Consider the following 21653-nt stretch of genomic DNA (forward strand, 5'->3'; position numbering starts at 1 on the left):
AAAGGCAAGGTCAAAGTAATAAAAATGCCATTCATTGTAATGAAAAGGAAACGATAGATTATTGTAGTTTATCCATTGCGTCATTCCTTTCTGTCAGATGAATGCTGAATGTCAGATCAGAACAGCTGATATTTATTTGACGTATGTGCCGTTCAAGCTGTAATCACAACGCGGCGCGTTTATTCCGCATAATAAAATAACACGATTTTGAATATCGATTTTGTATATTTTTTTCTGGAAATCGATGTATTGATTATTTAGAAATAGTATTTTTTAGAAAGAGCGTGTACATCCTTATTGTTACTATTTTTTTTAAGAACTAATAGTGTTGCCATTTTAAAAAAACATATACTGGCATAGGAAGGATTTATTATAAATATCTTTTACGTTTTATTTTACGAACATAAAAAATAGTAAAATACGTATTGCTGAACCTTATAAAAGGCAATATAGTGGGAAGTTAGAGAAAAAATTAATACAATATTTAAAAATTCACTTAACACAAATATTACTTGACATATATTTGTAAGGGGCAACACAATTTTTAAAATTCCGATAATATCCGTCCGTTGCTCTTCGAAATCTTCGAATTTCGTTCTCTCACGTTTCTGTTGCGTTTCTGTGATTTGTTTCTTATTATTTATTGTTCAAATTAATTTACAATGTCCGAAAAAACACACAATTCACGACTCGCTGCCTATAAAAATGCTGGAGTTGGAACAAATGTAAGTAAAAGTGTCTATAATTTAGCTTTTTCTTTGTTCGAATTTCGAAGTCGATTTCATTTGTTTTTTACTAATTTTTCATTCTGATTACGTATGTTCTACTTTTTTTTGCTAATTATGTTTCTTTTGTAATTAATTTCTGACTACGATATGTCGACGAATTAACATTAAATACCCACAATCTTATTATGTTCACTTGTGCTTTTTAAATAAAGGTTTTATTTAAATTAGATTAACCTTTGCTTACTTTTTACATTAGGATTCATGCGATGAACTTCACAGTCCATAATATAATAAAAACTCACCTGACAATTTGTGAAGAGCATACCTATTTGATATAAAAAGGTGAATACTTTCTTTGTTTTAAAATACTACCTCCTTAATATACACACTTTTATTTTAACTTCGAAGTAAAAGTAAGAAGATTCTATGTAATAAATCTTCCCCAATTTAAAATACAAAATACCTTTGACCCCGTTAATCCCCGGAAATTCCTACTATTAAAGAGAAAGTTGTTACCTATAGTATGTATAGCCGTTGGTCCCGGTTATTACTTACTGATGTAAGTTTGTAGTTGTCATGAGTCATGTCAAGGGCCTATGGCAGCTCAAATAATAACCATGACACCATGGTTGATGGGGTTGGTAATCCACCTCACAACCCACACAATAGAAGAAGACCTATAGTATAAACTACAAGGAAAGACTTCAAAGCCACACCAACAAGCTAGCTAGAGATCTACTGCAGATATACCAGATAAGATGTCTGAAAAGATGGAATATACTTTCCCTGCATGAGAGACTAAAAAAATAAATATAGGGTTCAAATTCTGGTAAAACATATCCTTGAGGATCGCAGTTCCTGGACTGCACCTCGAAATAAATAAAATCAACCACACACCATCTGATGAAAGACTTTCAAGTCTATGGCAGATGCAGTGCAGTGGAAAAAAACCTTTGAGTCTATGAAATACCCTATCCAGCATAGAAGCTACCACATACATACACAAACACAACATACACACATATATATAAACTCACACATAATTCCATTTGTTTTGATCTTGACACACTTCTCTTGCTTCCTCCACATTCATCAATTGTTTCATACACGCACATCAGTTCAGGGTAGATACTAAGTCTTATAGGAGCTACTATACATAATAACAGCCTCCATAGTGCAGTGGTTAGAGCATTGTGCCTCATGATCTTGAGATCTGGGATTGATTCCCAATGGGGACATTGACAAAATCATTTTGTGGGACTGTCCTCTGTTTGGTAAGGACATTCCAGGCTTGAATCACCAGATTGTTTCGAAAAAGTACTCCGATGGGCACATGAAGCTATGGTTCCAGATATTAACCATATATAAAGCACCTGTCCTAGCCCGCAGTGGAGCAGCATGGTATAGTATGCTCCATACTCCCACCGCTGGATCGACAGGAAGCCTGTGCCCAGTATTGGTATGTTTAAAGGTTGTTTATGCTTTAATTAATCTTCAGGATCTCCGCCGCAAACGAGCCGAGCTGAGCGTGAACCTCCGCAGGCAAGCCCGTGATGAGCAGCTGCTCAAGAGGCGGGCGATGTCTCCGGAGGCCGGAGATGTGGTGCACGATGAGAAGGTGCGCACTCCGGCTGAGATTGTTCAGGGTATGTTTAGTCATTAGGTTTGCCTATTTTCCGCGTTTAGACTTATGGCCCCTAATCTAATTTAGCCTACTAGCCGCGGCTGGGCAAAGGCCTCCCCTTCATCTCCTTCCTCCTCCACTTCCTCCACCCCTTACGCCCCGTCCTCCCCTTCCTCCTCCCCTTCCTCCTCCCCTTCCTCTCTCTCCTCCTCCTCCTCCTTTCTCCTTCCTCCACCCCTTCCTCCTCCCCTTCCTCTCCCTCCTCTCTTCCTCCTTCCTCCTCCCCTTCCTACTCCCCTTCCTCCTCCCCTTCCTCTCCTTAACATAACATAACATAATAAATACTTTATTGCACAAACAGGAAAAAACAAAATACAAAACAAAAGAGAAATAGAATTCTCCTTCTCCTTCCTCCTCCCCTTCCTCCTAATGATTCGAAGGGCACGTTAAGCTGTTGGTTCCCCCTAGTAGCCCTAAATCACCTCCATTAACCCGCGGTGGAGTAGCGCGGAGGTATGCGCCATACCCCCTCCGGTTGAGGGGTCGCTTGTGCCCAGCAGTGGGACGTATATAGGCTGTTTATGTCATGTTACATATTCTTTAGGTTTATCTTTTTGTCTACATTTGTCAGTTTAATGACATCGAGGCATTGTCAATTAATCAAAATTATGTCAAAATTCTGTGTACAAATAAACAGTTTTTATTTTATTTAAATTACTTAATAAAAAAAATTTGTTATAAATTAATATTTTGCAGTAGTCTGGCAACTCAGTACCTCTACAATTTATAAAGTATACATTAAAAATATTTAGATTTTTAGACCAATATCTACTATGGTAGTGACTTCATGTCATAGAAATATTCTAAAACACATTCAGGAATTCCACAATGATTGCTTGACGAAGTTTTTCGACTTTGATTATGATGGGCATACACAGGATGAATCGTTTGTAAGGCAGATTAAACATGGTATGTTAACCACATAATGAATGTAAATGTTAATAAGACCGAGAAGGACTTACGATGACCAAATTGGAGATGTCCTTAAAATAAAATAAATAAATAAAATAATAAAATAAGCCTTTTTTGCTGTAACTTGCAGTATAAAAATTAATAACATAACATAACATAAACAGCCTATACACGTCCCACTGCTGGGCACAGGCCTCCCCTCAATCAACTGGAGGGGGTATGGAGCATACTCCACCACGCTGCTCCACTGCGGGTTGGTGGAGGTGTTTTTACGGCTAATAGCCGGGACCGACGGCTTAACGTGCCCTCCGAAGCACGGAATCATCTTACTTTTTCGGACAATCAGGTGATTCAAGCCTGAAAAGTCCTTACCAAACAAAGGACAGTCTCACAAAGTGATTTCGACAATGTCCCCATCGGGAATCGAACCCGGACCTCCAGATCGTGAGCCTAACGCTCTAACCACTAGACCACGGAGGCTGTTAAAAAATTAATACTTATTTTTAAATATTTATGATAGCGCGACAGCGAAATATTGAAAATCTAAATATTATGTTAACTGTAAACAACACGTGCGGCTAGCAAACAAACAACACCTGCACTTGTTTACGACACACGTGCAAGGTACGGTAGTGGGGACAACCCTTATAAGAAGGCGAGCCGCACGAGTTGTACCATTCTTGTGTCGAACTCCGTACAGAGAACATCCAATAAAAGTAATCCGTGACAGTAAGCCATTGTTTAACTGGCGCTATGCGTCCTCCACAAAGGTCACTGTTACCTTGGGATCAGAGTATAATATTCTTACTCTAACATCAGAAGTGGGATCGTCCTGCTGCCCACCCATTATATTGAAAAAGACGGCCACAAAGGATGAAACTAAGTTTCAAATACTCGTATTATCCTAATAAGATAATAATCGTGGATGGAGTCAGGTGTTTAATTAATTAAAACTAAGGCTAAACTTGGAATTGGACCTGAATATAAAAATTGGACCTGGACTTGAGCCGTGGCATATTCATCACAATGTCTATGTACTGTCAGGATCGAGGATAATGGTGCCTACCTGCATTTGAATACTATTGTTACGGTGAGTCGTTTTCATACTGGAACTTTATTGTTATTGACTTCATTGCTGGGTGTATTTTAATTTTTAATAATGAGGAAATTGATTTCAAATTAACTTGGAAAGTACTATTTCTCTCAATTTTAAAACAAAATTGACGAGACATATTCCCGCAATACGTGTCAATCATAATTCAAACCGCGTTTTCAAATCGGTTTTCATCATCGTCAAATCTTGGTATTTTGGTCTAAAAATGTTTTGAATTGGTGCAGACACGCTAACGCTGCGTGGTTTAAGCTGTATTTTCTCACTCCAAGCAATAAAGAAATGAACTTTCGTTAAATTACAACGTGATTTGTAATCTACCGTCATTAATCAAATCTTTATAAACCGATTGAAAGAGTCATGTGAATGTGATAATACACCTAGTTATTTTGTTTCATGTGACCACTGCTAAATGACGACGAGTGAATGACAAACGGCGAAGGCGTTACAGCATGGCACACTCTGAGAGTGGCAGCCGTGCCGCGTGTGTGCCGTGTGGTGGTGACTTCGTGGCAGCGTATTGTATACTAAGCTGGCGCTTGATTGCCGATAGCCGCCATTTCTTTTAATAGATTATCAGAATGACCGAACAATCTTCAGAAAGCAAGAAACGTTTCGATTCCAAATGTGCTAAAGTAAAATTATTTCATCCAGGAGACTTTGTGCTTTGTAAAGATACCCAATGGTCTAATAACAAGCTAGGTCCTAAATATTTAGGGCCATATCAAATTGTAAAAATTATTGGCAATGATCGATACGAAATACAAAGTCCTGGCCAAAAAAATACTACAATAGCTCATGAACATCTCAGATTAATACCAAACCTGAATTTAGAATGATCCGTGATAGCAGTTTACAAGAAATAAAAAAAAAATGGTTGTAAAGGTCACTTGTCAAAACAAGCCACAAAATAGCCTCTTGAGTTCATCGAATATTTCTGAGACTGGAACTGCTGCTAATCCAAGCAACTAAAGCCTCTGAGTTTGGCAAACGTCCCTTTCACCGTGATGTTGTTGAAACAAGCTATATTTTCGGCCGCTGAGTTTGACAACTGAACCTTCAGCCAGAACAAGCTTATAAAAATTTAAGCCTCTGAGTCTGGCGAAAAGTAAAATCACCAGAAGCAACAACCAACAAATATCAAAAACAAGCCACAAAATAGCCTCTGAGTTCATCGAATATTTCTGAGACTGGAACTGCTGCTAATCCAAGCAACTAAAGCCTCTGAGTTTGGCAAACGTCCCTTTCACCGTGATGTTGTTGAAACAAGCTATATTTTTGGCCGCTGAGTTTGTCTACTGAACTTTCAACCAGAACAAGCTTATAAAATTTAAGCCTCTGAGTCTGGCGAAAAGTAAAAACTATTTGGTTGATTAACATCTTCACCCATTTTAATCCGATCCTTGAACAAATAACGGACTAGGAAACTATTATTTTTTAATTTGTGAGATCGTATCGATGGAACGATATAGCTTACAACTGGGCGTAACAATGCAATTTAAAGAATGAAACGATTATTATTGAATTTGCCAATTGTAAGCTCGTGTCGATGCACCGATATAGACTTACAACAACTGACTTAACAGCACAAATACTTAGTTACAAATTGAATATGCTACTACAGTGAACTAAAAGATACCCTTGTTTCAGAATAAACGCAAGCTCAGAGCACGAGCTGCGTATCAGTATGGCCGTGATAGCGCGACAGCGAAATATTGAAAATCTAAATATTATGTTAACTGTAAACAACACGTGCGGCTAGCAAACAAACAACACCTGCACTTGTTTACGACACACGTGCAAGGTACGGTAGTGGGGACAACCCTTATAAGAAGGCGAGCCGCACGAGTTGTACCATTCTTGTGTCGAACTCCGTACAGAGAACATCCAATAAAAGTAATCCGTGACAGTAAGCCATTGTTTAACTGGCGCTATGCGTCCTCCACAAAGGTCACTGTTACCTTGGGATCAGAGTATAATATTCTTACTCTAACATTTATATGGGGAACCGGTTTTTCTTTTACAGCTTGTCCTTCGACAAAGGCCTCCTCTAAGGATTTCCATTTCGTTCTGTCCTTTGCAGTGCGTGTCCACCCTGAACCAGCTATCTTTTTTATGTCGTAAAAAAAAAAGATAGATGTCCTTAGAAAAGGTTTAATACGATCTACTCTGAACCGGCGTGCGTGTATGAAGCGATTGATGAATGTGGAGGAAGCAAGAGAAGTGTGTCAGGATCGAAGCAAATAGAAATCATTTATTTTAGATATAAGTATTAGTATAACAGTAGAAGTGAACATTGTAATTACAAACTTATTTCTAAAAAGGGACGCCAGCTCAGCAATATGTTGTGACACTCCGACATCGAGGGAGTGCCACAACGCTGATTTTCAGCTGTGCCCCAAAAAAAAAAACACTAAAAAATAAAATAAAAATAAGATATATAAATGCTTAAATCTAGATAAAACAAATTAAAATTAGCTGTGTTAATAAAGTGTCCATGCAGAGGGTGTAATTGCGTGTGTTTGTTAGGATGTGTGTGATTATGTTCGTTAAGAGGGTGTGCGTGTGTGTATGTGTGAGTAGGGTATATGTCAATATGTGAGACATATGGCCCGGATAGTTAGGATAGGTCAAATTATGGTCGCTCGAAATGGAATTCTATAGTCTCTGCTTACCCCGGAAAATAGGCGTGAGTTTATGTATGTAAGTATGTTAAACAAACTAGCTTCTATTCATAGAATAAAGAATACTACGTATAGAACGGTAACTTCTCCCCTCCGCACCAATTCGTAACGGGCGCCTACCTCACCCCCTCTGCGTCTTAGTCTTAAATGGCAAAAAAAAACATGTGATATCAATTGTCTAGTTTCCTAGGTCAAAAACATGCTAAAATTCTATATCACTACATAGTATAAAACAAAGTCGCTTTTCTGTCCCTATATCCCTCATCATCACCAGCCCATTAACGTCCCCACTGCTGGGGCACGGGCCTTCCCTATGGATGGATAGGGAGATCGGGCCTTAAACCACCACGCGGGCCCAGTGCGGATTGGTTATTAACGACTGCTAATGCAGCCGGGACCAACGGCTTAACGTGCCTTCCGAATCACGGAGGAGCTCGAGATGAAAACTTTTTTTTGTGGTCACCCATCCTATGACCGGCTTTTGCGAAAGTTGCTTAATTTCAACAATCGCAGACCGAGCGCGTTTACCGCTGCGCCACCGAGCTCCTCCAACTATAATATTATTCTCATCCAATTCCAGGCCTCAGATCCGAAGACCTGGCGATCAAGACATCATCAGCGCGCGCAGCCCGTCGTATGTTGTCCCGGGAGCAGAACCCACCTATCTCCACCATGGTGGAGGCTGGAGTCATCAAGCCACTTGTAGAAGCCCTGGACAGAGATGACTGGTAAGCCACTATACAGGTTGTTAGTGACATTGTAACGAATACTGAGGGGGATGATTCAGACCATTATTCTGAGTTAGTATCATGTAGAATTTTCCGTCGCAAAATTAATTTTTATTTTTTAGATTTTAAAATTATTTTCAATTCTATACTTTTGCGATGGAAAATTCCACTTGATATTAACTCAGAATAATCAGCTGAATCATCCCCCTCAGTATTCGTTACCATGTCACTTACACCCCGTACCAGACATACAGGTAGCCATGAAAGAAAGAAAGAAAGTATTTATTATTAGAGGACACCACAGTAACAATACAAACACAGTAGGGAAAAAAAAATATTACACAAAATCACAATTATTAACAAAAACGTAAAAGAAACAGAAAAATAATAATAAAATACAAAATATTGGTCGTACAGTCATGTGGCGGTCATGACCGGATCTACCTATGGGCTGATTGGGCTGCAGCCCAGGGCCCCGGGGTTACAAGGGGCCCCCAGATCCCGCTAAAAAGTAGACCATAATTTGAAAAAAAAAATGTCTGTTAAAATATTTTTTGCTATTAGTTGAGTATTAAGATAGGCCCCCAAGTAGTTTCAGCTCAGGGCCCCACAAATTCACGATCCGACCATGCAGGTAGCCATACAAGTAGGTATGGGTGTTAGGGATACCGTAACGTAAACTGAGGGGGATGATTCAGACCATGATTCTGAGTTGTGAAGAGGAATTTGCTATCGGAATATTCATGGATATTTTAGTGCTTTTTTTTTAAAATTTATTTTCATCTTTGAACAATAAACTAATGATTTACACTGCAATATTGAAACCAATCTGGCTCTATGGAATCGCCCTATGGTCTACCGCCAGCAAATCCAATATACTAAGTCTGCAGAGGGTTCAGAACAATATCTTGAAGACTATGTGCGCGGCGCCCTGGTTTATTCGAAACTCAGAGGTACATCAATACCTAGACATGCCAACGATCACAGAAGAAATTGAAAAGTACAACAAAAGGCATAAGGAACGGTTGAGTAACCATCCAAATCCCTTAGCAACTATGCTGTTGGAAGCTAGCAACAGGGTGAAGAGGCTCAAAAGGAAGGATGTTCTTGGGCGCTGAGTACTATGGAAGATGGTGGCATTGGTTGCTTTACTTCTAACTAATCAATTCACACACCAAATCTGATTAAAGTCTTGCGACTGATTGCAGATATTTAAAAGAAAAAAAATATATATTTTCAGTTACATTTACGACGGAAAATTTCACTTGATATCGACTCAGAATCATGGTTTGAATCATCCCTCAAAGTTTTTGTTACTATGCCACTATAGTCCGGCAATCTCGTGCGCGACCCTCCTGCGGGGCGACAGACGGTGGCGGGGACGGGGTAGCGCGTCATCATCTTGACATTCTAGAACACGGCTGCACTCGTAGAGAAGTGTGCCAGGATAAATCTTGCAATAAGTTGTACTTACTTGTGACGTAATATATGTAGGAGTGAATAAAGAGATAGAACTATTTTATTTTATTTTTATTATTATGCTTGACGACCAATTATTAGGAAAACTAAAATATGAATAGATTGTTTTATTATAAATCAATTTCCATATCGCTTTCATTTTCACTCTCCGTTTGATATTCTTCGTCACTTCTCTTTGATTTCTCCGTGTTTTGCTCATTAATTATTTATGTACAACCTCCTTAAGTTGTCTTGAGATCGCCTCACTCATCCTCAGATATTAATCTCGTGTGCGTCGCCCTCAAAGTAGTACAGATTATCAAGCACGTGTTGCCGCTTCGGCTGCGCGGCCGAGACTGCCGTACTTGACGCGCAGATGCACGCGTTTCCCTTCCCCGCTACACCACCTGCTACCCGCTGACATCTTAGCTACCCCGTCCCCGCCACCGTCTGTCGCCCCGCAGGAGGGTCGCGCACGAGATTGCCGGACTATAACATCCTGTGTATATGTCAATTACAGTGCAGATCTTCAGTTTGAGGCGGCCTGGGCTCTAACCAACATAGCTTCTGGGACCCACAACCATACCATGGCCGTTGTTGATGTAAGTACAGCATTTACTCTCATGATGTGCCATAAGTCACTGTAGGCCAGTGGTAAACCAGCTTGCTTCTAAAATTTATTCCGGGTGCAAAGGAGAACCATATTGAAGACTATAGAGAACCGGAGAGGAAATATGATTGGCCACCTGATACGACACGATTCATTTATGACAAACATCATAGAAGGAAAAATTTAAGGGAAGAGAGGAAGGGGTAGACCTAGGATAACATTTATGAAACAAATAAAAGAGAAGGTGCAGGTCGTGTCGTATCGTGAGGTGAAGGTTTTGGCGGGAAGAAGAGAGGAATGGCGATTACTCCACCGACAAGAGCGCAGCTCCTACTTAATGTTATTTTTAGTGGTTAAGCGTTGGGCTCACGATCCGGAGGTCCCGGGTTCGATTCCCGATGGGTGCATATCACAAAAATTACTTTGTGGTCCCTAGTTTGGTTAGGACATTACAGGCTGATCACCTGATTGTCCGAAAGTAAGATGATCCGTGCTTCGGAAGGCACGTTAAGCTGTTGGTCCCGGTTACTACTTACTGATGTACTGATGTAAGTAAGTAGTAGTTACATGAGTCATGTTGTGAGGTGGAGTACGAACGTCATCAACCCTGACTCCAGGGTTAATGACGTTCGTACTCCACCTCACAACCCACACGATAGAAGAAGAAGATTAAAAAGTCTATCAGGCAAGTCTATCTGATTATTTGAAGTACTTAAGAGATGAAATTATAACGAATTTATTTATAAAAAAATTTAAAACAATGCTATTTAAAAAGAGCTATTATACTGTAGACGAATTTTTAAATGATAAGTTTTAATTTTAATAATTTTAATAACCAACGGCTTAACGTGCCTTCCGAAGCACGGAGGAGCTCGAGATGAAAACTTTTTTTTTGTGGTCACCCATCCTATGATCGGCCTTTGCGAAAGTTGCTTAACTTCAACAATCGCAGACCGAGCGCGTTAACCGCTGCGCCACCGAGCTGGATCTCCCTATCCATCCATAGGGAAGGCCCGTGCCCCAGCAGTGGGGACGTTAATGGGCTGGTGATGATGATGATGAAGTTTTAATTTTAATACACACTTCCTCTCTTCCCTTCAACGTTGCTGTGCCCTACAGGGTCCATGTCATAGTTCCTATGCCTATGTAACACCCCATTGTACTACATGGAATGCAATAAATAATTGAGAATTTAAACTTGTCTTCCAGGGGGGAGCTATTCCAAAGCTGGTATATCTTCTCGCTCGCGGCGGAGTAGTGGGCGAACAAAGCGCCTGGGCCCTCGGCAACATCGCCGGCGACGGCGCCTCCACGCGCGACCTGGTGCTGGAGGGCGGAGCCCTACCGGCGCTGCTGCCGCTGCTGGCGCTCACCACGCCCGCCTCGCAGCTGCGCACCGCCGTCTGGACATATAGCAACCTGTGCAGGTAATTCACGGAGATATTTGCACTAACATCCTTTGGCTTACAAAACAGGTTAGGACACAACCCACACGACAAGAATAATTGTAGATGTGCGGCAAATGGGATTAACCACTTGGCCGGACAAATGGGGAGCATTAAGGGTGCCCGATTGGGCGTGTACCTCTAAGGGGATTACATTTGAAAGAATTAATCGACCCTAGTCCGAAAGCGATAAAAAATAAATAAAAAATCGTTGGTCTAGGCCCTTGCCGAGATTCGAACCTGCGACCTTACAGCGAGAGTCAAGCGTTGTTCCCGCTGGGCCACCACGGCTTCTATGCCTACTGTAAATTAACAAACCTGTTGGCAACATCCAACAAAATTATTATTTTTTACTTTTTTATTTATAAAATAGCAATACTTTTTCCTTCTTCTTCTACGATCAACGAATTGTGTAATAACGCAAATTGTGTGTGCTTAATTATCTAATAAAACTACGTGGTCTACTCAAAGTCGCTGTATTCTTTACCATCTCATATACACCAGGCAGAGCACATCAACATCTGTGTGCGACAAACCTTTACATAGATAGATAAAATACTTGCTTCAAGACAATGGCCACGAGATACAGAAATAAGGACAACAGACACACAATGACACAACAGGCGGCCTTATTGCTCATGCAGAAGTTTCTTCCAGGCAACTTTAACCTTAATTATTTTTATTTTTTTAACTTTGGCGGCAAGGATGTGCTGCCGCCAAAGGATGTTTTCAGGGTACCGAACTGAGCATAGTACCCCGCTAGCCACAAGTTGGTAGTGTGACTAGGGATCGACGATCCAACAGTGTTGTGTTGGAAGCTGTATATGCGTCTTGCTGTGTAAACTTCGATATCGCGTTTCACGACTGCTTGAAAACTGTATTATTGAATGTGACGCCATCTGTTGCATGCGGGCGGAACTAGGTGGCCAACTAGTTGGGTCCGCTACATTAACCTTTATTATTTCAGAAACAAGAATCCGCTGGTAAAATTCGAGATGGTCGCCCCGGCACTGTTTTACATCTCTGAACTGCTCACCGTTCAGGATCAAGACGTTTTAGGTATGTTCTAACATATTAACACACACACATACACTCTTACACACTCACGCACGCACGCACGCATACACACACACCGTCACACACACACTCACACACACACTCACCGTCACAAACACACACACCCCCTCAAATTGACGCTCACATACACTCCCACACACTCGGGGTGAGTCACACACAGACGGCGATACGGCTCACCACCTATCACTTAGTTTATCTTGCGATGGATGTACCTCTTTTTTTATCTCTTGACTATCCCAATTGGGTAATCATGAGCTTGTGTTATGTTGTTATTTTGAAATATATCATTACATACTCTCTCTCTCTCCTTGGCATATTATTCCCATTCCCAAAAAAAAAAAGTTTTCATCTCGAGCTCCTCCGTGCTTCGGAAGGCACGTTAAGCCGTTGGTCCCGGCTGCATTAGCAGTCGTTAATAACCACCAATCCGCACTGGGCCCGCGTGGTGGTTTAAGGCCCGATCTCCCTATCCATCCATAGGGAAGGCCCGTGCCCCAGCAGTGGGGTCGTTAATGGGTTGGTGATGATGGTGATGATCAGTGAGTAACATAGTTACACTTTGAATCGTCAATTATTACATAACGAACGTCTCATCCGCCTAAAACTACTGCAGCTTCTCACAACCTGTATAGCCGGGGAAAAGAAGCTGCAAGAAAAACCTCTGCACAAAACTATCGGCATAAAACCGTCGCCACAAACCTACTAACCATTCTTAACTATCTTTCCACAGCGGACGCTTGCTGGGCGCTGTCATACCTCACTGACGGTCCCAACGAGCGCATAGAAGGTGTCCAGACCACGAAGGATTTGTTGCCGCGAGTGATATCGCTATTGGAGCATAAGGCCGCCGCGGTCAAGACGCCGGCGCTGCGGGCTGTGGGGAACATGCTTACTGGCTCCGATGTGCAGGTAAAAAAAAAACAAAATCTTCTATCGTGTGGCTTGTGAGGTAGACTACCAACCTCATCAACCCTGGTGTCAGGGTTACTATTGAGCCGCCAAAGACACCTGACATGACTCATGTAACGACTACGTACTTACATCAGTAAATAGTAACCGGGACCAACGGCTTAACGTTTCTTCCGAAGCACGGATCGTCTTTCGGACAATCAGGTGATCAGCCTGTAATGTCCTAACCAAACTAGGGATCACAAAGTGCTCCAAATAAAAGTAAAATTAAAACAGGTTAGCGGATAACGGAAGGCGATTGGGGCAACCACCGTTCTACACGCTCTATCTATGGAGTAATGGTAATTACTCCACCGACAAGAGCGCAGCTCTTAAATAAAGAGAGAGAGAGAATACCGCTATTCTCTCTCTCTCTTTATGATGATTTCCGTGTAGAGGATATTTCTTTTGTTTTTTTCTTATACAAGGTGTTAGTGACATCGTAACAAATACTGAGGGGGACGATTCAGACCATTATTCTGAGTTAATATCAAGTGGAATTTTCCGTCGCCGTCAAATTTACGTCCTTGGAATGTTGGAGATACCAATTGAATGGTAACACTTCCGTTATCAATGGGCTAGCAATGGCGGCTTGTCATAGGATTCAGCATACCTTTTATATGCGCAAATGTCAAACTGCAACATTGCTTCGATGTGGCCATTTTAACCCCCCCTGGTCTTCGAATTTAAATTCTAAAATATCTTTATTCAGTAGGTAACATAGTTACACTTTGAATCGTCAATTTTTACATAACGAACGTCTCATCCGCCTAAAACTACTGCAGCTTCCCACAACCTGTATAGCCGGGGAAAAGAAGCTGCAAGAAAAACCTCGGCACAGGGCCCTAGACGTTCTTTAAAAAAAGAAATAAACATACAATTCTTCTTATACCTTGGTGTGTACAGTCATGAGCAATATAATGTACCCACTTAAGGACTCTGTCGCACTAACATATTTGACATTTAGTGAGACTTACAGTTCAATTTGTCAAAAAAGTTAATGTGACATGGTACCAAAGTGTATACATATTAATGCTCGTGCCCGTACTGGATTCATGACCATTGTTGTCTCCAGACGGACCGCTGCATCGAGGCCGGGTGCCTGCCGCCGCTCAACCAGCTGCTGCGCTGCGGCAAGCCGGCGCTCATGAAGGAGGCCGCGTGGGCCATCAGCAACGTGCTGGCCGGCACCACCCACCAGATCCAGGCCGCCCTCGACGGCGGGGCCGCCGGCCATTTGCTGCACGTGCTCACCTATGAGGACATCAAGTCAGTCTTTTTTTTAATTTCCTTATAATAACGGCCTCCGTGGTCCAGTGGTTGAGCGTCGGGCTCACGATCCGGAGGTCCCGGTGGGGACATAATCTTTTATTTATGTGATCGTTATAATTTTTTACATTGTGTTCGACATTATACATTATCCATACTTAACATTATTTAAATATTTCATGACAAGAACATAACAATTTGACATATACAAAAATAATTAATAGCATAAAATGTATAGCAATTTATAATTTAATAGCAAAAAACAAAGTATCAATGTCAATGAATTGAATTGAATTAAGCAATAATGTCAAAATTTCAAAAATATCACTTATTTTTTTTTATTCTTATTTTTAAGCATTATCGAATTGGACCTGGCCTGTAATGATATGTAAATAAATAAATAAATATTTTTTTGTGTTTGTTCAAGATGTCAGAAGGAAGCGGCGTGGGCGATAACCAACGTGTGCCTGGGCGGCACCCCGGAGCAGCTGGACACGCTGCTGTCCGCCGGCTTCCTGGAGCCCTACTGCGCGCTGCTGGCCGCGCCCGACCAGCGCGCGCTCACCGTCGTGCTGGACGGCCTGGCGCATCTGCTGCAGGTGCGCCTCGCGTGCTTTATTATTCAAATTCAAAAATATCTTTATTCAAATTCAAAAATATCTTTATTCAAATTCAATAATATCTTTATTCAAATTCAAAACATTCTTTATTCAAATTCAAAATATCTTTATTCAAATTCAATAATATTTTTATTCAAATTCAAAAATATCTTTATTCAAATTCAAAACATTCTTTATTCAAACTCAAAAATATCTTTATTCAAATTCAATAATATCTTTATTCAAATTCAAAAATATCTAAAGGCGGAGGACAGGAGTCCTAGGCTTTGGAATAGACTACTCTGGGCGCCATCACACTCGCGTCAGAGTACTGCGGGGCGGAAGGCAAGAGGGAAACCACTGCCCTATTTTCCCCTAAAAAAGTAGCATGGAAAATGCTGCACCGACAAGAGCGTGGCTCTTAAATTGATGATGATGAAAAAAAGTAACGTTTTTTGACACTTAGAGCAGAATTTCATAATTTATCTTTGACCTAGGAAACTACCAATTGTCCCAGTGGAGGGCAGGGGTGACTCGGTCCCCCCTAGAGCCAGGTTAATAGTTTTATATGAAACCAAAGCCAAAGGCTGGGATAATTACGTTGAATAAATGATTCTGATTTCTGATCAGGGCCCATTACCACGTAACTTGGTAAAGGAAATAAAGATTTTACTTGCTTATTGCAGGCTGCAGTGAAGTATGGCCAAGTGGAGCCGCTGTGTCTCAAGTTGGAGGAGATCGGTGCCCTGGACCAGATGGAGGCCTTGCAACAACATGAGAACGAGGAGGTAGGACTTGATGAAGTAACTATTATCACATGAGCTCATAAGCTCACGACCAGCGCCGTCTTAAACTAGGCTGGGGCCCTTGGGCACACAAGAATTTGGGGCCCTTTGTGAAAGTAAAGAAAGCGAATTGGAAAGTAAAAAAAGAAAAACACTTACATGTTTTACTAAGTACCTATGAACCCATTTATAAGTAATCAAATACAACATAGGTTCTTTGGTTTTTGGAAAAGTCGCAGTCATCGATAATATAATGGCGTAGTATATGATATGCCTTGTAAATCTAACCTGATAAGATTCCTGATTTGTGAAAAAAGTGTAATGTGCCCGACAAAAATGTTTTGAGAATTAATGTGTGAGAAATTGTGGATCCTTCGGGGCCCCCCGAGAGGGCCCTGGGCACGGGCCCCGTGTGCCCTTATGGTGAAGACGGTATTGCTCACGACTATATCTCTTTTGGGGTAGTCAGAGGTACATCCATCGCAAGATGAACTAAGTACCCACACCTCACCGAGCTTTCTGTTAGACCAACGTGATAGGTGGTGAGCCGTATCGCCGTCTATAATGGTCGACCCGACTGTGTTAGTGCAAACTGCACTTAAGATAAATTAATAACTCATTGGTGCAAGTACGGTACCGGGGTTCGAACCTGCGAAGTTTTAGGAACAAGCCGGTGAATTTTATACAGGGTGTTAGTGACATCGTAACGAAAACTTTGAGGGATGATTGAGACCATGATTCTGAGATGGTATCAAGTGGAATTTTCCGTCGCAAAAGTATGGAACAGAAAATAACTTAAAAAAAAAACAAAAATTTTCATGAATTTTCCGACTGAAAATTCCACTTGATATTAACTCAGAATAATCAGCTGAATCATCCGCCTCAGTATTCGTTACGGTGTCACTAACACCCATACCTACTTGTATGGCTACAGTATGTACTTGTGCGGGGTGTAAGTGACATCGTAACGAAGACTGAGGCGGATGATTCAGCTGATTATTCTGAGTTAATATCAAGTGGATTTTTTAATCGCAAAAGTATATGTAGAATTGAAAATAATTTAAAAATACTAAAAAAAAACATGAATTTTGCGACGGAAAATTCCACTTGATGTCAACTCAGAATCATGGTCTGAATCATCCCCCTCAGTATTCGTTACGATGTCACTAACACCCTGTATATTAAGATTAAGGAATAAAACTACGTATAGAACGGCAACTCTCCGCTCCCCACCAGCGGCTGAGCTAGGTTTACCTCACCCCCTCGGACATAGTTTAAAGTTGAATCGTATGACGTCAGACGTCACACACACAGATGCGCGTGTACGATAACGTCAACGCGACGAACAGGAATTGCCCCAGTGGAGGACAGAGAAGGTGACTCTGTCCCCCCTGGGGCCGGGTTAATGGTCTTGTATGGAACCAAGACCAAAGGCAAAAATCACCACTCCGTATTAATTATTGTAGATTGATGAAAGCAATCGTCCCGTTTCCGCCAAAAAGTCCATACCATAATAAAAAAAAAGAAGACATTTTCTGGGTGCTTCTCCAAAAAAGATCAAGATCACCAAAGACTAGGCTGTATGGGCTAAGTTCCCTTTGCCTGCCCGAATGGGCAAATAATTAAAAAATAAAATAAAATAAAAAAAAAACATATAAAAAATAAAACATAACATAACATATTATACATAACTATAATTAATTTTCCGTTCCCAGGTGTACAAGAAGACAGTGGCGATTTTAGACACGTACTTCGCCGATCAAGAGGACCAGACAGGCCAACCAGCGAAGACAGAGCAGGAGTACCAGTTTGGCACCAACCCACAGGATAATCAAATCAACTTTTAAAACGCCTGCAACTGTATGACAACTTAGCTTATTCCAAGAACAGCAAACAATGTTAACATAATCGTCGGCTCATAGGGTGGTATATAAAACTAATTTTTTTTTTTGGTTTGGTTTTCCCCGAAGGGTAAGGCAAAGGGAACTATGCCCATACAGCCATGTCTGACGTATTTTTTTTCTTGATGATTAATGAAATGATGAAAGGTGATGATGATGAAACCTAAGCCCCCACCCTCGGAGTAGACTCCTACTCCGAACCCCAAACGAATTAACTCAAAAGTCCGCATAAACTTTTGAGTTATGAAGCGGCTTCCCGGCACGAAGCGAAAATAGGCAGATACACTTTGTTTATTGAATACTCCAATATAATAACACTCGCGAATGTCTTCCGACTAACTTAATGCGATCATTAACCACAAAATACTTTTCTAATACGAAGTGCGTATTAATTATTTAGATTACTCAATGAAGAAAGCAACTGTCCCGTTCCCGTTTCCCGCCGAAAAGCCTATATAAAACTAATCTCAGCTTCGAAACTGCCCTCAAGATAATGTCAATGTGACAGTTCTCATATAAAAACAGAGACTTGAGCATGATCTTGAGGGCAGTCTCAGCTGAGATTCGTTTATTAATACCATCCATGGTGCCAACCAAGTAAGCACCTTTTTGAAATTCACCTTCAAATGTAACTCGCAATAGACAAACTGGCTTCAATCCAGATTAAAAATGTAGCGACTTTTTGGCGGGAACGGGACGGTTGCTCTCTTCATTGAATAATCTAAATAATTAATACAAAGTGGTGTTTTGTGGTTAATGATCGCATTAGGTTAGTCTGAAAACATTCGCGATAGTGTTATTATATCGGAATATTCAATAAACAAAGTGTACCTATCTATTTTCGCTTCGTGCCAATAAGCCGCTTTATAACTCGAAAGTTTGCGGATTTTTGAGTTAATTCGTTTGGGGTTAGTAGGAGTGTGCTCCGAGGGTGGGGGCTTAGGTTTCATCATTCATCGTCATCACCTTTCATCATTTCATTAATCATCATCATGAAAAAAAAATAAGATATGGCTGTGTTGGCATAGTTCCCTTTGCCTTGCCCTTCGGGGAAAACCAAAACAAAAAAAATATCTCTTAGTAATTATCCAAATGGAAATTAATTGTAAAAAATCGAGGTTTTGTTGAAGAAATCACATCGTCAAAAGGCGGTTACATGTTAAGTTACACACTGATACTGATTCCTGTATACACCATCTAATTTTATTTTAAGTTATACCTGTCATTTTCTTATCCGCCGAAAAGGAAAGGGACGGGTAATTGACAGGCATAAAATTTATGGAACACACGTCAATTTCAGGCAGGAATTTTGAAAACTCCCAAATTTTTATATTGGCCAATAACCTGACAGAATTTGAAAACTTGATATCCCTATTGTACTCATTCTATTACTCTTTTGTTTTGTTAGCCGACTTCAAAAAAGAAGGTGGATCCAAGTTCGATGGGGTCTCTTTTTTAATTATTCAAAAGTGCTTACAAGGTGTCAAAACGTTCCACTATGAAGCGATGAAACGTAGATTTTATAACTAAGACTGAATTTATAAAACATTGGCCCCGATTCCTGCAGACACCTCCTAATTTTATTTTAAGTTATACCCGTCATTTTCTTATTCGCCGAAAAGGAAAGGGACGGATGTTTGTTTACAAGTTAATTGAATGAATAACCCGGGTGAATAAAATAGGCGTACTGTCTACTTTGTTGTTTTAGATTTATCCTTAAAATTGACGTGTGTTCCATAAATTTTATGCCTGTCGATTACCCGTCCCTTTCTTTTTCAACGGATAAGAAAATTACAAGTATAACTTAAAATAAAATTAGATGGCGTCTGTAGGAATTAGCACCATTGTCTCATTTAATCAACACTTTTACTACATATACAAATAAATAATATTTGACCTCTCATGTGAGGCTAAATAACCTACCTTATTAACCCTCATAATATAATTAATTAATGTTACAAGGCTAAGTTTAAGGGTTTTGGGACCCTAGCTTGGCGACAACAGATGGCGTAAGTGTAGCCATGCATTCGGTGATCGAAATTATTATCTTTGTCATAGATAAACTAAGCTAAATGAGCTCTACACCTTTTTGCCACTACTTGAAGGTCTCGAGAACCTACAAACAATAAAAAATATTATAAATGCTTCCTATTTTCTTCAGGTTTACTCTGGGTCTGAAGTTATTGTCAACTACCTACATAAATGTTAGTTTTGTTACTTATTAGGAACTACATAAAAAAGTTTTGTAAAGGTTTATTTGTAACAACAAAAGTACGTAACTTCAGACCCAGAGTAAACCTGAAAATAGGAAGGATTTATAATATTTTTTATTGTTTGTAGGTTCTCTAGACCTTCAAGTAGTGGCAGAAAGGTGTAGAGCTCATTAAGTTTAGTTTATCTATGAAAAATAGTAATTTCGATCGGCGCTACACTTAAGCTATCTATTGTCGCTGAGCGAGGGTCCCAACACCCTTAAACAATATCCAATTGAAATACCAAGCTGGTCTTGAGATACGTAATCAAATCACCAGGGACCAATATCATATCATGTACAATCAATTGTGATACTATTAGGATGTAAGATTTTAATAAACATTTTAGCTTTTTATTTGTGGCCTATTATTTTCCTAGTCAATTTGAAGAATAGACTAGTTTCCAACTAGTCAAATCAGGTACTTTCTACTAAACGTCTTTTTTTGACCGACGTGACTTGTAGATTTCCCACATATGGCATTAACTACTTGGCCGGACAAATGGGGAGCGCTGAGGTACAAAATTTAAGGAAACAGGCCTGAGGGTGCCCAGTTGGGCGCGACCCTCAGGGCGTCGTCTGAGGGAGTTAATATTTGAAAGAATAAGACAAAAAATAAAAACCATGCTGTGACGTTATATAAAAAAGTGATAAAATGACAAACTTATTACGTTTTATTGATTAAAATTCATAAAAAATGTGTTTCTACTGTTTTAGATCTGTATTTATTAATCAGAATTACGTATGACTTAGGATACTACCCAATTGTAGCTCTCCTAACCCAAAAAATTGCTTGTGAGGTCCTTCACTGAGAAATGTAATGGTAAAAATTGTTTTTTTCTTTTCTGGGAAGTAATCGTAGCAATTGTCTTATATCTAATACTAACAAATTGTGCTGTTCTATTTTCTAAGTTCAATCTACATTGGACTAATCACCGATTATTTTAATTTAACTGATCAACTCTTTCTATAAAACCCTGACGCTGCCAGAATCTTTCTTTCTGAACGATGCAGCCATAAAGAAGAAAAAAGTTGAAGGGTTTATAAAAAATAAATAAGTAGTTGAGAATATTCTTGTTTATTTTAGAAGTAGCGTTTGATAGACAATTTAAATGGATTTTATAAATTAACAAAAGGCATTAACTGAGAATTGAATCGAAGGCCAGTTACAGATGAGCGTCTGAACTCGTGGTAGTTCTCAAACATGCCGATAAAAACTATAAGGGTTTGTATTTTTGAGGTTCAAGGGGGTTAAAATGGCCACATCGAAGCAATTCATCTAAGAAAGCAATATTGCTATTTGACATTTGTTTGCATTGCGCACTTTCTTTTATATGCGCAAATGTCAAATTGCAATATTGCTTTCTTAGATATATTGCTTCAATGTGGCCTTTTTAACCCGCCAGATCCTTAGAAATACTTCAAACGACATTGACCAATGTTGTATGGAATTTGGTCCAAAT

General features: G+C 40.1%; 1 protein-coding gene across 1 annotated transcript; it reads left to right on the top strand.

Annotated features, from left to right (window-relative positions):
* Positions 1 to 549: 549 nt before the first annotated feature.
* On the top strand, positions 550 to 20547 carry LOC126379198 (importin subunit alpha-1-like). Its single transcript, XM_050027883.1, has 11 exons — positions 550 to 725; positions 2227 to 2374; positions 7700 to 7847; positions 9826 to 9907; positions 11125 to 11342; positions 12328 to 12419; positions 13168 to 13346; positions 14461 to 14654; positions 15082 to 15253; positions 15940 to 16041; positions 17754 to 20547. Exons 1-11 carry the CDS (start codon positions 663 to 665, stop codon positions 17883 to 17885), a joined length of 1530 nt encoding a protein of 509 aa, XP_049883840.1. The 5' UTR covers positions 550 to 662; the 3' UTR covers positions 17886 to 20547.
* Positions 20548 to 21653: the final 1106 nt, after the last annotated feature.

This window comes from Pectinophora gossypiella, chromosome 28 (assembly GCF_024362695.1).
Source record: "Pectinophora gossypiella chromosome 28, ilPecGoss1.1, whole genome shotgun sequence".
Lineage (NCBI taxonomy): Eukaryota > Metazoa > Arthropoda > Insecta > Lepidoptera > Gelechiidae > Pectinophora > Pectinophora gossypiella.

Excerpts from the sequence above, each read along its gene's own strand:
- LOC126379198 (XM_050027883.1), top strand. The coding sequence starts at position 663 with ATGTCCGAAAAAACACACAATTCACGACTCGCTGCCTATAAAAATGCT. Across the intron at positions 726-2,226 it reads ATGCTGGAGTTGGAACAAAT|GATCTCCGCCGCAAACGAGC; the intron begins GTAAGTAAAAGT and ends ATTAATCTTCAG. Across the intron at positions 15,254-15,939 it reads GCCTGGCGCATCTGCTGCAG|GCTGCAGTGAAGTATGGCCA; the intron begins GTGCGCCTCGCG and ends TGCTTATTGCAG.